Below are 17,939 nucleotides of genomic sequence, written 5' to 3'. Positions count from 1 at the left end.
GAATAGGGAAGGGAAAATTCAAGGACAGGAAGGACTTAAACATGGAATTTACAGGACAGATATAAATAATTAAAAAAAGGATATATAATATGGGGGAGGGGGACAAGGATGCTGTCAGACCTGGATCATGTTCAGTAGAGGGTGCAGCGAGGGAGAAGGAGATGAAGGCCATCTGCATACAATGGCAGCGGCAGGGCTAGGTGCTCAGACTGAGTGAGCAAAGCTGACCCTGCTGCTTTTAGAGACTGTTTAGAAGCACCAATTTTTCAGTTAAGCATTATATACATTGATTAAACAGGAAGGGGGCAGACGGAAAAGAAAACAGGGTCCCTTCACTTTTAATAGTTGTATGAAACTATTGTCAGGGCCCCTGTCCTCTCTTTGCCATATTCTGGGAATTCCACCTAGAATGCTCTGTCCTGTTGGTGCAAGGAGTGTGGGCTGGTCTCCCTGCAGATCCCTCCTTTGTTCAGAGCAGGGTTGTGATGCACAAGTTAACTCCTCATCTGACATCCCTCAGATCACCAGTTTGGTACCCACTGTAGGAGTTTTGGGGCTCACATAGCATGCCGTTCCCAGAAAGAAGGCATGAGCATGGAGTAGGTCAACAAGGTGACTGTGGGAAATGGCTCAAGGATGGACAAGGCAGTGGACTTAACAAACAATGACAGATATACCAGAGCAAATCCCAGCCTGGGTCAAGTTCAAGTGAAATTATCTGAAGAAATGAATCAAAAGGGAGGTTAGGCCTGGCTTCCAGTGGCCTATCCATGCCACTACTTGCTAGGGAAAGATTAGCTCTTTCAGTTGCTACAGAGAACATAATCAGCCTAATTAAACCTCTCAACATGTGATTCCAGGATCTCCCATTGTTCAGTGATTAATACCCTGCTGTTTTTAAAGTTTGTTAACAAATTGTTGTCTGTGTGGTAAGGTGTTAAGAGTATAAAACAATACTAGATTTTGGAAGGGAAGTTGCTACATGCATAATAGAAATCACTATTCAGCTTCGATGGTACACAGAGAGTGGAAATAACTTTATAACTGTTATTACAGGGAGTCTAGCTAAAAACATTTTTAAAAACTACCCAATTCCATCTTGCTTTTCTTTTCTTGCTTTGCTTTTCCTTCCTTCCTTTTTTTAAATGCACGTTTTCAAACTATAAGTGTTGGCACCCTCATTCAACATTCTCCAGCCACTGAATGCTTAACCAAACACAAGATCTTACACAACCTCCCAGGACACACACACACTTTGGAGAAACTTCTTGGCAAAGCTCTAGAAGGTGAACTGTGTGGTAGCAAAAATGGCAAAGGGTCTAAAGGAATCCTTAACATGAATACATTGTACAGCCGTACCTTGGTTTTTGAACAGCTTAGTTTTCAAACATTTTGGCTCCCGAACACCGCAAACCTGGAAGTGACTGTGCCAGTTTGTGAGCTATTTTTGGAAGCCAAATGTCTGACGGGGCTTTTGCAGCTTCTGATAAGCTGCAGGTTTTCAAACATTTAGGAAGTCGAATGGACTTCTGGAACAGATTCTGTTTGACTTCCAAGGTATGACTGTATTGTGCTTTTGTGGACTGCTGCTTACTTTGTCAGATGTATAACGTGAAGGGTGATTGGATTCAGTGGAGGACAGGATTCACTTAACAGTTGTGTAGAAGAGGGCATAGGGTAAGCATCATCGAACAACAACCAGGACCCATGGTTGACCCTTGACGATGGGCATATTTTTATTCTTACTGATGGAAGAAACAAGCCTTACTCATTGTAGTATGTAATATGTGTTTATGGGTTTTGCAGAGATGGGGAGAGAGTTCTGACAGGGACTGAATTAAATAGTTTTCACCCTTTGCCTTCTAGCTGGCTCGCCACAATAAAATACTGCAGCACATGCTGAAGCCTGGGTCTGATCCAGAAGAAGGAGATGATGCTTTGAAGCACTATGCTAATCACACAGCCCAGATTGAGGTAAAGAGTTGTTCACAGAATGCAAAACATGTAGAGTCAACACACTTGGACCTCTGGAAAATGCCTCTGAACCTCCCAGTTCCATGAACGTCAAAGTTAGCCATCTCGTTAAGAATCTTCATTGCAGGGAGTGGAGTAGAGGAAGCTGGAGATAATTTCTAGTCCTTTATTTAAATGAGGCATCCACTTGAGTTCCACTCTAAGGGACAGTGCATTAAAAGAGGGAGGGGGATGTGACAGCCACCATTCAGTTCTGAACAATGTGAAGAAGGATGTGCAGAGTACACAAAATTAAGTACCGTATTTTTCTGTGTTAAACCTCATGCCCCCATGTATAAGATGCCCCCTCTTTTCTGGGACTCCAAATTGAGAAAATTTGGGGAGATTGCCCAGAGTTGTTGAGCTTTTTTCGGGAGGATTGCCCACAGTTGCTGAGCTTTGGGGGGGGTGTGTGTGCCAAGAATTGTTCACCCACAGGACCGCCACAGCCAATTGTGTGCACGTCGACAAATCCATCAATCATCTGTACACTCGCCGAAAGCAAGCGCCAATTGCCCGTCCAATTGCCGGAGCAGCCAGTAGCCAGCGGCCTTGTCGCACCCACCAATCACCCGCAATTGCAGCAGCCACCAATTGCCCATCCCACCTCTCCACTATCCGTGTAGATAGATAGATAGATAGATAGATAGATAGATAGATAGATAGATAGATAATTTATTACGGTCGGAGACCAGCTTATAAAACACACTTAGGGTACAGTCACAGAAGGAAAACAAACAATTAAAACAATGTACAGCAATAAATTTAAAAACAATGTACAACAATAAACTACCGCAGGTAGTTGACCCAGAGTCACCCATAGATCCGAGTTTGGGGATTTTCTTAACAAACTAGTTTGAGTTGGGATATGGTCTGTGCCTGCAGGCCTATACACAGAATCTGGCGACCATGCTAGTCATTTTCTGATTTTTGCCTAACAGGAAAAGGTCGAATTTTTGCTTTTCTGGGAGGTCAGCGAGCCTCACCAGTAGGGGATCAATGGTCTTACTACATGCCTCTTCATAAAAGGAACATCTAACGAACAAGTGCTCTGGGCTTCCTATCTCCTCCAATGAACAGGCGCAAAGTCACTGAGCTCCTTCCAGGACCGGTGAGGGCAGAGCTGAGCTTCTGGGGAGTGTAAAGGCCCTTCTTGCATTCTTATATACAAGAAAGAAGAGATATGCCACCGGTGCTTATACACTATCCATGTATAAGATGACCCCCAATTTTTAGCATATTTTTAAAATAAAATAACCTTAACTTATACACAGATAAATACTGTATTTCTTCACACAGCACACAATCTAGAAATTACCAACACAAGGTCTGGTGGTGGCCACTAGCCTAGGTGGATTTTGAAAGGATTAAGAGACGTTAACGAGTTATTCTCTTTTTAAATTTTTAAATTAGTGATTAGCAGGGCTTTTCTTCAGCTAGAACTCACCTCTCAAGTGGGCGCCATTGCCATTATAAGAAAACAAGTGAGGCGTTCATGGCAGCGCCATGGTGCAGGTTGACGGTGCCCAGGGGCATGGCACGGAGGATGGCCATGGCAACCCAAGCCCTCTCCACTGGCCAAGCCACAGGGGTCTGACAGGAGATGGAGGAGACTAGGCAGTGTGCACAGAGTTTAGCAAAGTGAAGGGAGGGAGAAATAGGCTTGAAGCTGCCCAGCAAGGAGGGCAGACCTGAAGGCTGTGGCACCATGTTCACGAAAAAGGAGGCAGCTGCCAGAGCCTCTCCTCTCCTTGGTGGGTGGCAGCAATGGTGCCCTCCCTCTCAGCTGGCCAAGGGGTGGGGCATGTGCAGGTGGCAGCACCGCCCTAGCCCTGAAGGCCCAGCCTGGGATTGTCTTGTCTTGCCTCCTCATGGCTCTGGTCTTGATAAGGGAACCTGTCATTGGGGTGCCTGGTTGTGCCGCCTTGCACCTCTTCAAAAATCTGTGCCTGCAGCCCTCCTGACCCTCCACATGCTACACCCCTGGTTCATGGTGAGTTCTGGCATCTTATTTTCTAGAAAAACAGCACAGTAGTTATAAGCCATTATGACTAAATGCAGTCTCCATGTTTAGCACCAGTATACTTCAAAGTATCATTTCTTGGGGGCAGACAATGCTTAATGGCCAGCACCACTCTGTCCCAAGCGTCTGCACCAGTGTTCTCCAAGCTGGTGGCATCCAGATGTTTTGGACTACAACTCTCATCAGCCCCAGCCAGCATGGCCTAATGACTTGGAATTAGTACCTAGAACATCTGAGGACACCAGCTTGGGGACGGCTGGTCTAGACAATCTGGCTGACCTTTGCTAGAAACAAAACAAAGGACCTTAGTCTAATCCAGCAAGGCAAATCTTATGTTCATATGACTATAGCAAACTACTTTTGGACTTGGAACATGGGAATTTCATGCCAGAGATTTTGAAATGAGCATTGCTTTTCTAAGATTTCAGCTCTGAGGATACTGATCCCAGTGTCTTTAAACTCGTTTGCATGGGGGATCCTGCCACAACCAAAGAAATGCATTTTTCTTATAAAACTGCTGTTTTAACTTACATCAAGAAGCTTGAGCAGTTGAGAAAGCGTTGACTATTCAGATAGTCAAAACTGAATCATTTGCATCAGTATAGAATGAATTTAGCATTTAATGGGACATTTTAATTGTTTGCCTTGTGTATCAGTTTTGGCCCAAACTGAAGCCACTTTTCAAACCTTACATTTCAGGTGTTGACAGTAGGACCTGGAATGTCACAATCTTCTTGATTAAGTGTTCAGATGGCAAAACGCTGAGACTATTTGCTCAGGTTCTGAATGCTAATTGTGGGGGAAATTTGTCCTGGCAAGTAAACAAATCAGTGCAGAAGGACTTCATCCTGCATAATAATATATGTCCTTCCTGTACTTCAGCTTTCACTGTAGCATTGCATTCCAGCTGATAAACCTTGGTCCACACTTTAAAGTTTGTGGAGGGACACCATTTCAGTCCTAGTCTCTAGAGCCTCTAGGGCAGAAGTCCTCATAGCTGCTCTGAAGAGGCAAGCAGATGAACCTGGCGCTTTGTTGGACTCACCACAGCATTTCCACATAGTGCTAAACCATGATTTAATGTTACATACAAATACAGTCAGCATGTTGCTTTTTAGACATTCAGGGCCACACATTAGAGAGAACCTCTGGCTCATCTCTATCCCCTCTCAATATACAGAGGCCCAGTTCAAATGTAATACCAAGCCAAATCATGCTTTACCATTCATGATTTATCTGGAGTGAGACAAACCATGAGCCCAAGTTCAAACGCAATGCTATACCAAAATACTTCTTAGCTCTGGATATTTGCTCATTCTTGGTAAGTGAATTCTCTCCATTAATTCTCATTATTGGCTTAGTGTTGCATGCGACCCAGGTCAGTGTAGCACAATGTGTGAGATGCAGAGACCACCTTTGTATGTGAGTAGGTACCACTCACAAAACTTTCTCATGGCTTTTTTAATGGGGACACTGATCACATACAGGTAGATTGTTTTTTGTGCATGGAGGGCATGAGGCAAAGCCTCCCTCCCACATCTGGCAGCATGAAAGACCCATGTGTTCACCAGCACTTCCAGCTCATGTTACTTTCTTTAAAAATAAATAATTTTAATCATTGTGTAATGCTTAGTATTTTACTGTTTTCTGCAATTAAAAATAATTAAAAATAAGCTTTGCTGTGCTTTGGGGATGCATCATTTTCAAAACATTTCTGTCTACCTTTCAAGGGATGCTTAGGATTTTGGAGGACAAAGACTGAAGTTGAAAATCTCCCAAAGTGAAGCTTGCAGAGCATCTGTTAAAGAACAGTCACTTTGCTACCCTTGAAATTAATATTTCCCTCTTTCCTGCTTGTAGACAAACTGTAACTGTGCCAAATTACATTGTCTGGAAGATGGATAGAATTTAGCTGTATCTATCATCTTATTTGTCCCTTTCCTCAGCCCATAGAAGCAAGAATCAGTTTATATATGATATTCAAACCTTGTATGCATCTGAGTGAGAAACATATATTTGCAGATCGTCCGTCATGATAGGACTATGGAACAAATAGTCTTCCCTGTGCCAAATATCTGTGAATTCCTCACGCATGAATCCAAGTACCGTGTGTTCCATACTACCGAGAGAGATGAACAAGGAAGCAAAGTAAATGACTTTTTCCAACAGACAGAGGATCTGTATAATGAAATGAAGTGGCAAAAGAAAATCAGGAGTAAGTACAATAATTTGTGAGCTTGTTACATGCTATTGGCCTAGTTCACAGAAGATGCAAACCAAAGTTTGTCCCACTCTCTGAGATCAAGCAGTGTATGTCAGCATTCTGATCAGAATTTCTGTGTGTCCATGTGATACTGTGTAGAAAAAAAGAGAGACACTCATGTGACATGGCTCCAAAGCATTTTAGATCCAGAAGTCAACAACGACTTGTGCTTAGTCACAAGTGAAATCTGAAAAGCTGATCTGTACTGACTCTAATTGCAGATTCTGTTTCAGAAGTTTCTACCTGAAGAACAACAAGCACATCTCTCTCCTTAAAGAACAGTGACAATTAGTGTCAATACCTGTCTATGTTGGGATAGTTTGTATGGAATATTAATGAATAGCATCCAAATCATGACAGGATCTCTAATTTCCCGTGTGTGTGTGTGTGTGTGTGTGTGTGTGTGTGTCTATCTGAAATTGCTGTGCTCAGTAGTTATGAGAAGACGCTGATTCAATTATCACCTTAGCAATGAACTGAGGCAAGCCAGTAACTTGCATCTATAATTAGAGGATAATAATGCTAACTTACTTTACAAGCATGTTATAAAGAATACTGAGTTAATAATGTATGTGAAGCACTTTAGAAAAGCTTTATTATTTTATGCCATCCCCAGGAGCATGATAAGAATCATCATCATCAGTTTGAGTTTTTTGTATGTCACTTCTTCATGGTAAAACCATGCTGAAAGCAGCTCACAACAAAAGGAATATTTTTTTAAAAAAAGATAATTCATTAACCATTACAAAACAGAACACATTTTAAACAAGCACAGACCAGGGACTCAGCTACACAGCTGCAAGTAAAACGTTTTAAATGTGTTGTAAAGCGCAATATACAAATTGGACACTAGATGGCAACCGAGCTATGCAAAATTCAATGTGTTTTTCAAAACGTTAAAGCACTTTCACAGCATTTTTTTATATGTGTGTAGATTCCACTAGGACTTGCAGGACTCACAGCTAGATGAAAATGAGCCAGTGGTGACCAAGTTCTTTGAAAAAGCAAATCTAAAATGGTCAGCATAATTTCTCAGACAGTGTGGATAGACTCTCTGTGCTGGCTCAGTAATTGGCCACATAGTAAAGATGAGTTTAAGACCTTGCATGTGTGGTCATCAGATTTATATTCAGCTTCCAGTATGTACCCTGACCAAACCTTTCAACAGTGACTTTAATTAATAAATTAATGCATTATGCCCAGGTATCATACCAGTTTTACATGGATCATTACTGGGTCTGGTTCTTGGTGCAGAAAGGGGTATTAAGACCAGATCCTCCACGGATTTAGATTGCTGTTTTACATATTTAAAAACTAAAGCACAAAATAACACATGAGTTAGGAAGAAGAGGGACTGCTGTCTTTGCTACTACCTTTTGTTTTGGGAAGGACATACTGCTGTCCAGTTGCAGGTATGCTGAAATCCTACCTTTCACCATTGATTTCCATGAGCATATTTCTTTCCCTGGAGGAAGGGAGGTGTACAGTGGCACCTCTGGTTACGAACTTAATTTGTTCTGGAGGTCTGTTCTTAACCTGAAACTGTTCTTAACCTCTGCTAAAGGTACCACTTTAGCTAATGGGGCCTCCTGCTGCTGTCACGCTGCAGCTGCGTGATTTCTGTTCTCATCCTGAGCTAAAGTTCTTAACCCGAGGTACTACTTCCGGGTTAGCGGAGTCTGTAACCTGAAGTGTTTATAACCCAAGGTACCACTGTATTCTGAAAGAACCAGAAGGTGAGCACTGTATAGAAATTAAATCTGTGCCTGCCGTATCCTATTGATTCTTCCTCCCTGTGCATAGGGAATGCTAGAGTTTCTTGTACAGGTTCCCTTCAGTTTCAACACTGTGTCTGATTGGCTACAGCAAATCTCATTAGATTTTACAGGGTATAGATATGTAGTTGCCGTGAAATAAATTTGCATACATATCAGTAGTGGCTGGTGTGGTAGGAGAGAGCCATGGAGCAGGATGCACCAGCAGAGCCCATCCAACATGACTACCTTACCAACCTTGACCTTGTCCCCACCCTTCCTCTCTCCCACCTTATCTAGGTGAAGCTGCAACATTGTCAGAGTCAAGGGGGGCTCCAGCCCACCGCACGGCCGCTACTGATGAATCATCTAGTATTGATTTATCTATGTACGTACTGCTTAATTGCCAAAGTAGCATTGAAGCAGGTTACAAGTATAAATCTACAATTTAGCCTCAGTTGTTTCCCTCATGGTAATGGGCTTGAAGCCTAGGCTAGGCCCTCCTGGATATCTTTCCCCCTTTCTTGGTCTCTGAGTGACTTGGCCTCCATGGCTCATACTCACCCCTCTCTTCCATAATGTGTAGTTTTACTCACATGTGATGTCACAGGTAAATAAAACAACAAATCTAGGTGGGAAGCCAGCACCACACAGCAGCTGCCTCTGCTGCCTCTTGTCTAATGACCTTGACTGGCTGCCCAGGGCCTCTTTTCATTGTGAGAACAGAGCCTAAATTTGTTTCATTTCAAACCCCCTGGTGCCCACAGATGTTTTAGTTGTTTACTGCTTCATTGCAGGAGATTTTACATCACATCACTTCTAGAAACTGTTATTTTTTGATGATCATAATTCTGCTGCCCCCTTGTCAAAATGTTGCTCTTCCCTCCCCAGATAATCCAGCTCTATTCTGGTTCTCCCGGCACATTTCCCTCTGGGGAAGTATATCTTTCAATCTGGCCGTTTTCATCAACCTAGCGGTAGCTCTTTTCTACCCATTTGGAGATGATGGCGATGAAGGTAAGCAATTTCATAGAATCATAGAATCATAGAGTTGGAAGAGACCACAAGGGCCATCGAGTCCAACCCCCTGCCAAGCAGGAAACACCATCAGAGCACTCCTGACATATGGTTGTCAAGCCTCTGCTTAAAGACCTCCAAAGAAGGAGACTCCACCACACTCCTTGGCAGCAAATTCCACTGTCAAACAGCTCTTACTGTCAGGAAGTTCTTCCTAATGTTTAGGTGGAATCTTCTTTCTTGTAGTTTGGATCTATTGCTCCGTGTCCGCTTCTCTGGAGCTGCAGAAAACAACCTTTCTCCCTCCTCTATATGACATCCTTTTATATATTTGAACATGGCTATCATATCACCCCTTAACCTCCTCTTCTCTCTTTTTTTTAAAATCATATTTATTAAAGTTTCCAAAACAAAAAAAATAGAAATACAAAGAAAAAAGAAAGATAAAATACCCTTAAAATCTTACTTTCATTGCCTATTTTCTGGGACTCCCCCATCCCCCTCCCAACTGTATTCCCCTTTCATTAATCTGGTTCTACAAGCTCTTACTCCCAAATTAAAACTTAATTTGTTTAACCCACTATTCAATTTAAATTATAGTCATTCCACCATCCCTCATCATTAACAGAAAGAAAGTTTTTCCCCCAAGGTCCACCCCAGTTTCCTTCCACGAATTCCCTTTTTTAATAAACACATCCAATCAAAATAAAGTGATATACAAGAATATATAAAAAGATATAGAAGATAAAAGATATAAAAAGATAAAAATAGTTGCACAGCCTTTGGATTCCAAATCTCCCCCGCCCCTTCCCCGGTTTGAATTCCCCATATCCATCAGTCTGTCTATTGTCAACCTGGAGATCTCAAGTCCATAGCCAGTTTTTTCCCCAGTTCCACCTTGCCGGTTTTTTTTTTTTTTTAATGATGTTTAACTTCAAACGTCTAGTCTAAAAGAGGCCCCTAGAGGGTCTTTAGTTTCCTTGGTCTTTATAACTCCTCCCTTGTTCTTTCCAAGTCGTAATCAGTCCTTTGTTCTTTTTTCTCACTTTCTCAGGTTTCTTGTCCTGTTCCGCTGCTAAAACGTTCTAATTCAGAAATTTGGTACCTCTACAGAGGTTGTTGTTGTTCAGGAACAAAAACTTACGTCTAGTCCCTTCCTTTCTTCAATAGATAATTCTATTGTCTCCTTTAATATAAACACCTCTGTAGACGAAATACTGTTTCGGTTTTGCAGCTTTCCCAGAAGATAACAAGTCCTGTACGATTCCAAGAGTATTTTTCCACTTACGACCGTTCTTGTAATGTCCCGAAACCCCTCTAGGGGGATTGTAATAACTTTGTTTCCTCTGATCCAAAAGTCAGATTGTTGTTCCTTATTTTCAACAGTTTATATCCAAATTGTAGCGAATTGTAACAAAACTAACCAGCAAAGTCCTCATGGCAAAGTCCTCTTTATATTCTCCAACTGACAGCTACTTTGACAGCTGTCAAAGTCTCCGTCTCTCTTCCCCAGGCTCTCTCACAAATCGCCCCGGTTCCCTGGGGGGGGGGGTGTTACATTTTCATTCTCACCCTCTACTCTTCTCCTCCAGCACAGTTCTTATAATTTCCCATCGTGGAATTAATAATTTTTATCAATAAGCAAAAATACGCTTCTCTCTCGACCTTGGTTACCCAATCCTTGTTTTAGAATGTTTACAATAGGGGGGGGACTGACTTCCTTTTTGGATCTCCCCCGCTCGTGCCGAATCCGAAAAAAAAATTCTTTTTTTTCTCCTTTTAAACCCAGTTTCCAAATTACTCACGGGTTGTTGTTTAAGTCCGAATTTTCAATAGAAGAAGTCAGCGCTCTCCGTCGAATGGCATGCGGCTTCGCTCGGCAGGGAAAGCAGAGGACTCATAGCACCACGCCACTCCCTGGCACCCGTTCCGTAGCCTTTAAAAAGGCTCCTTCACAAGTCAGGAGGGCGCTAACCGTGCCCGCCGAGTCACCCATGTCCACGGGCTCCGTACCCGTGTTTTTTAAGGGTCTCCGCGTCGCCGGCGTGGTAGGACCCAGCCCCTGCCGAGCAGACTCCCTCCGGAGCTTGGAGGGAGTCCGCCATTCGGCGATGGCGCCAACATGGAAGTCCCTTAACCTCCTCTTCTCCAGGCTAAACATGCCCAGCTCCCTTAGCCGTTCCTCAGAAGGCATCGTTTCCAGGCCTTTGACCATTTTGGTTGCCCTCCTCTGGACACGTTCCAGTTTGTCAGTGTCCTTCTTGAATTGTGGTGCCCAGAACTGGACACAGTACTCCAGGTGAGGTCTGACCAGAGCAGAATACAGTGGCACTATTACTTCCCTTGATCTAGATGCTATACTCCTATTGATGCAGCCCAGAATTGCATTGGCTTTTTTAGCTGCCGCGTCACACTGTTGGCTCATGTCAAGTTTGTGGTCAACCAAGACTCCTAGATCCTTTTCACATGTACTGTTCTCAAGCCAGGTGTCACCCATCTTGTATTTGTGCCTCTCATTTTTTTTGCCCAAGTGCAATACTTTACATTTCTCCCTGTTAAAATTCAACTTGTTTGTTTTGGCCCAGTTCTCTAATCTGTCAAGGTCGTTTTGAAGTGTGATCCTGTCCTCTGGGGTGTTAGCCACCCCTCCCAGTTTGGTGTCATCTGCAAATTTGATCAGGATGCCCTTGAGTCCATCATCCAAGTCGTTGATAAAGATGTTGAATAAGACCGGGCCCGAGACAGAACCCTGTGGCACCCCACTAGTCACTCTTGTCCAGGATGAAGAGGAACCATTGATGAGCACCCTTTGGGTTCGGTCAGTCAGCCAGTTACAAATCCACTGAGTGGTAGCATAGTCAAGACCGCATTTTACCAGCTTCTTTACAAGAATATCATGGGGCACCTTGTCAAATGCCTTGCTGAAATCAAGGTAGGCTACATCCACTGCGTTCCCTTCATCTACCAGGCTTGTAATTCTGTCAAAAAACGAGATCAGGTTAGTCTGACATGACTTATTTTTCAGAAATCCATGCTGACTATTGGACTTCGCCTGTTCTCCAGGAATTCTCAAAGATGACTGCCAGTGGTTCTGAGATCACATCTGCCAGTTCTTTTAATACTCTTGGATGCAGTTCATCTGGCCCTGGAGACTTGAATACATCTAAACTAGCCAAGTATTCTTGTACTATCTCCTTAGTTATTCTGGGCTGTGTTTCCTTTGCTGAATCATTTGCTCCAAATTCTTCAGGTCGGGCATTGTTTTCTTTATCGGAGAAGACTGAGGCAAAGAAGGCATTGAGGAGTTCAGCCCTTTCTGTGTCCCCTGTTTGCATTTCACCATCTTCTCCTCTGAGTGACCCCACTGTTTCTTTGTTCTTCCTTTTGCTACGAACATACCCATAAAAGCCTTTTTTGTTGCTTTTAACCTCTCTAGCAAGCCTGAGTTCATTCTGTGCTTTAGCTTTTCTGACTTTGTGTCTACACGTGCTGGCTATTTGTTTGAATTCCTCTTTGGTGGTTTCCCCCCTTTTCCATTTTTTGTACACATCCTTTTTTAATCTTAACTCAGTTAAAAGTTCTTTAGATAGCCACCCTGGCTTCTTTAGGCACCTTCCATGTTTCCGTCTCATTGGTATTGCCTGACGTTGTGCTTTTACGATCTCCCTCTTAACAAACTCCCAGCCATCATGAACTCCCTTTCCTTTTAGTATTACTGTCCATGGGATCTCACCCAGCACTTCCCTAAGTTTTATGAAGTCGGCTTTCTTAAAGTCAAGAAATTGAGTCCTAGTATGCTTGGCTGCTCCTTTCCGCTGTATAGTAAACTTCAGAAGAGCATGATCACTCGCGCCTAATGATCCTTCCACTTCTACCCCACTAACCAGGTCATCAACATTGGTTAGGACCAGATCTAAAATGGCTGTTCCTCTTGTTGCTTCTCCCACTTTCTGGACAATGAAGTTGTCTGCAAGGCCAGTGAGGAATCTGTTTGACCTTATGCTCTTGGCTGAGTTTGACATCCAACAAACATCCAACAAATAATTGAAGTCCCCCATTACTACTATCTCCCTTCCTTTTGCATGCTTGGCCATTTGTTCCAGGAAGGCATCATCTATGTCCTCCGTTTGGCTTGGGGATCTATAGTAAACTCCCACAATGAGGTCTCTGTTATTCTTCTCTCCCTTAATTTTGACCCAAATGCTCTCACTTTGGCTTTGAGATTCTAAATCTTGGATCTCTTCGCAGGTATACACATCCCTGACATATAATAATAATATAATAATAATTTATTATTTATACCCCGCCCATCTGGCTGAGTTTCCCCAGCCACTCTGGGCGGCTCCCAATCAATGTTAAAAACAGTACAGCATTACATATTAAAAACTTCCCTGAACAGGGCTGCCTTAAGATGTCTTCTGAATGTCAGGTAATTATTTATCTCTTTGACATCTGATGGGAGGGCGTTCCACAGGGCGGTCGCTACTACCGAGAAGGCCCTCTGTCTGGTTCCCTGTAGCCTCACTTCTCGCAATGAGGGAACCGCCAGAAGGCCCTCGGCGCTGGATCTCAGCTGTCCTGGCTGAACGATGGGGGTGGAGACGCTCCTTCAGGTATACAGGACCGAGGCCGTTTAGGGCTTTAAAGGTCAGCACCAACACTTTGAATCGTGCTCGGAAACGTACTGGGAGCCAATGCAGATCTCTCAGAACCGGTGTTATGTGGTCCCGGCGGCCACTCCCAGTCACCAGTCTAGCTGCCGCATTCTGGATTAATTGCATTTTCTGGGTCACCTTCAAAGGTAGCCCCACGTAGAGCGCATTGCAGTAGTCCAAGCGTGAGATAACTAGAGCATGCACCCCTCTGGCGAGACAGTTCGCGGGCAGGTAGGGTCTTAGCCTGCGTACCAGGTGGAGCTGGTAGACAGCTGCCCTGGACACAGAGTTAACCTGCGCCTCCATGGACAGCTGTGAGTCCAAAATGACTCTCAGGCTGCGCACCTGGTCCTTCAGGGGCACAGTTACCCCATTCAAGACCAGGGGATCCCCCACACCAACCCGCTCCCTGTCCCCCAAAAACAGTATTTCTGTCTTGTCAGGATTCAACCTCAATCTGTCAGCCGCCATATAACGCCACTCCTCCTTTCTTGTCTGGTCTGTTTCTCTGAAATAGACTGTATCCCTCCATTATTACATTCCAATCGTGGGACTTATCCCACCAGGTTTCAGTGATGCCTATTATGTCATATTTAGTTTGCTACCAAGAGCTCAAGCTCATCTTGTTTATTTCCCATGTGTAATGTGTATGGGTTGCTCGTGCATAAGTTGCCGCCTCTCCAGGCTTTGTTGCCTTGCTAAACCTTTCAGTCTGGGCAGCCCTTCACTTCGTGGCTGCCTCAGTCACTAGCAGAATCCGTCAGTGGGCGTTTCTTAAATCTTTTCCAACATAAAAGTTGTTTGACACCCAGTCTCCTCCTACTCTCTCTGCGCGGAAGTCTTCTGCGCAGGGTGGGCGTGGGTAGCGGAGGACCCGTGCTCTCCCCGCTGGTGTCCGGTGAAGAGTCCTGGAGCCCTCTCGCCGATTCCCCCATCAGCCCCTCTATATCCCTGGTGTTGCGCTGATTTGCTTCCCCATCTGCGGAGCTGCCTCTCTCCCTGTTGGGCCCTTCTCCAGCATCATTTGAGAGCCTTCCCTCCGCCTCTAGCTCTGATGTCAGTTCCCTGACATCCACCTCCCCCCCAGGACCCCCTCCACCCCCGGCCCAACCTGTTGACCCAACTTCGTCCCTTTCTTCGGCCAACGATGTGGGGAACCCCCGGAAGGAGCTATCGCCATCCTCTGAGGATTCAAAACCCGCTTCCCACCCGCTCTGATCCCTTCCCGCGGGGTGGGCTCCCAGTCTGATTCTTCTTCCTCCGAAGCCTCTTCTCCCTCCTCTTCGGAGACAGAAAACCCCACAAAATCCTCTTCATCGTCTGTGGTTCCAAATTGCTCCTCCCAGAATCTTGCTAGTGGTTTGGGTTTGTCCGGGAACAGGCGGTGGAATTCCTCCACCAGATACCCGTCAGTGATTGCCTCCGTGGGAACCCACGTGTTTTCCGACCCGGGTTCTCCCTCCCAAGCCACCAAGTACTTCACCTGGCGCCCTCGCCACCTTGAATCAAGTATTTCCGTGGCCAAGTTGTGGTGCTCCCTCTCTTCTACCTGCGGGTGTGTGGTGACTTCTCCCTCTCGCCCCGGGAATCCCCTTCCTTCCCTGTATGGCGAGAGTAGGGACCTATGGAACACCGGGTGTATCTTCATGCTGTCTGGCAATTTGAGCTTGAATGCCACGGGGTTCACCTGCTGTGTTACTTCAAACGGTCCCAGCCGCCTGGGTTGCAACTTCTTGCACCCCCCTTAAAAGGTAACCCTTGGGTTGACAACCACACCCAATCTCCCACCCGTATGGTCTCCCCTTCCCTACGGCGCTTGTCTGCCTGCCTCTTGTAAATTTCCTTAGCCCGCTCCAAGTTCATCTTAAGTTGCTGGTGCAGGGCTTCCATTTCTTCCACAAACTGCTCTGCTGCCGGTACACTCCAACCTTCCTCCCCACTCCCCGGGAAGGCCCTGGGGTGACACCCATAATTGGCCATGAACGGGCTCATTCCCGTTGACACATGTTCAGCGTTATTGTACGCAAATTCAACCAGCGCTAGTTTTTCTACCCAATCGTTCTGCCTCTCGCTGACGTAGCAGCGTAGCTATTGCTGGAGAATACTGTTTGCTCTTTCTGCTTGCCCATTGGTTTCCGGGTGTCTCGCCATTGAGAAGCCCACTTCGACCTGCAGCAAGCTCATGAGCTTCCTCCAGAAACGGGAAGTAAATTGTTTCCCGCGGTCGGAGATGACCCTCGAAGGAGCCCCATGCAACCGGAAGATGTGATCTACAAACAACCTGGCTGTTTCCTCTGCCGTAACCACATGTGAGCAAGCTATAAAATGGCACGTTTTTGTTAGTAGATCGACCACTACCATGACCGCTATCTTCCCCCGGGACTTGGGCAAATCGGTCATAAAATCAATGGATACCACCTCCCAAGGTTTCCCCGGCGTGGGTAAGGGTTCCAGTAATCCTGCTGGGGCGGTCCACTCCCCCTTTGCCCTTTGGCAGCGGTCGCAACCCCATACATATTCCCGTACATCCTCCCTCACCCTGGGCCACCAGAACTGCCTGGTGACGAGCATCATGGTTTTGTGCTGTCCAAAGTGCCCCGCTGTGGGGTTATCGTGGAGTTGTTTGAGTACCTTCCCCCGTAGGGTCTACCCCAGCACATACAGCGCCCCCTTATAGTACAGCACCCCTTCCTTCTCCTCAAACCCTCCTTGGGTTTCTCTTCCGTCTCGGAGTTCCCGGATTTTAGTTTGTGTGAACACGTCGTTTCTCGTAAGTCCAGCCAGTTCTCGTTGCCCCACCAAGGTTCCCACAGACACCCATCGGTCCTCGGGGATCACGTGTTGTATCTCCGGTGGCCCCTCTCCTTCCAAATACTCCGGTTTCCGGGAGAGAGCATCTGCTCTCACGTTTTCCTCTCCTGGCACGTATCGGATTTCGAAGGAAAACTTGGAGAACTCCTGTGCCCATCAAATCTGTCTCTGGTTGAGCACTCGTGCAGTCCTCCAGTATTCCAAGTTCTTGTGATCTGTACAAACCTGGATCTTGTGCTGCGCCACTATTAGTAGATGTCGTCATCGCCGAAACGCCGCATAGATCGCAGGCAGTTCGCGGTCATACACCGTATAGTTTTGCTCTGACTTGTTCAGCTTTCTTGAGAAGAAGGCAAACAGTCTCGATTCCTGCTTGCTTCTCCCTGGCTGCAAAAGAACCGCCCAAATGGCTCTGCCGGATGCGTCGGTCTCTAGCCTCATTGGTTTCTCCAGATCCACGTGCAGGAGCTGCTCTTCCGATGCAAACGCCTTCTTCAGTTTTTCAAAGGATTGTTGGGCCTCCTCTGTCCAGGCGAACTTCCTTTTGCTACTGAGACAGTCTGTGATGGGTGCTGTCAAGTGGGCGAAGTTCTTGATGAACTTCCTGTAGAAGTTGCTGAACCCTAGGAACCTCTGCACGTCCTTCCGGGTTTGGGGAGCCTTCCACTCCAGCACTGCCTGCACCTTGCTTGGGTCCATCGCTAAGCCTTTGTCTGACAACTTGTACCCCAAAAACTCGACTTCTCTGGCGTGAAACTGACATTTCTCCAGCTTGACCCACAACTGCTGCTTCTGCAGTCTCTTCAGCACTTCCCTGACGTCTTTGACATGTTGCTTCTCATTGTCCGAATAGATTAAGACGTCGTCCAAGAAGGCTATGCAGTTCTTGTACAGCAGGGACCCCAACACGTGGTGCATGAAAGCTTGAAAACAGGCGGAGCCTGACTGTAATCCAAATGGCATAACTAAGTACGCAAAGGCCCCCAGGGGGGTGAACATTGTGGTCTTCCATTCGTCCCCCTCCCTCATCCTAATCAAATTGTAGGCTCCCCTGAGGTCCAGCTTGGTAAAAATCTTCCCCTGCCTCACCCGTGTTAAAATGTCATCAATCCTCGGCATTGGGAAGGTCACGGGTTCTGATACCAAATTTAACGCCCTAAAATCTACGACCAATCTGGGCTGGTTAGTCCCTTTTTTGTCCACAAAGAACACCGGACTGCCCCCCACCGCCTTTGATTCCCTTATGAACCCCCTCTTCAGGTTCTTGTCAATAAACTCCCGCAGCTCCTTCATCTCCCTGTCCGACATGGCATACAGTTTATGTCAGCATCGCCCTAGAGCCAGTGTACCAACTGGACTCATGCACCTCAACCCCGACTGGGCTAGGCGAGCTGGGAAGCACC

At 45.6% G+C, this 17,939-nt stretch overlaps 1 protein-coding gene across 7 annotated transcripts in view; it reads left to right on the top strand.

Moving 5' to 3' along the window:
* ITPR2 (inositol 1,4,5-trisphosphate receptor type 2) overlaps positions 1–17,939 on the top strand; it is a 330,950-nt gene that overhangs the window by 279,187 nt on the left and 33,824 nt on the right. For all 7 annotated transcript variants that reach the window (XM_083464129.1, XM_083464132.1, XM_083464131.1 and 4 more), the window contains 3 exons: positions 1,867–1,974; positions 6,059–6,251; positions 8,945–9,070. In XM_083464129.1, coding sequence (XP_083320255.1) covers positions 1,867–1,974; positions 6,059–6,251; positions 8,945–9,070 — 427 coding nt within the window. The remainder of the gene's footprint in view (positions 1–1,866; positions 1,975–6,058; positions 6,252–8,944; positions 9,071–17,939) is intronic.

The sequence above is a fragment of the Podarcis liolepis genome, assembly GCF_965112155.1.
Source record: "Podarcis liolepis genome assembly, chromosome: 10".
Lineage (NCBI taxonomy): Eukaryota > Metazoa > Chordata > Lepidosauria > Squamata > Lacertidae > Podarcis > Podarcis liolepis.
This window is presented reverse-complemented; position numbering and strand designations above follow the sequence as displayed.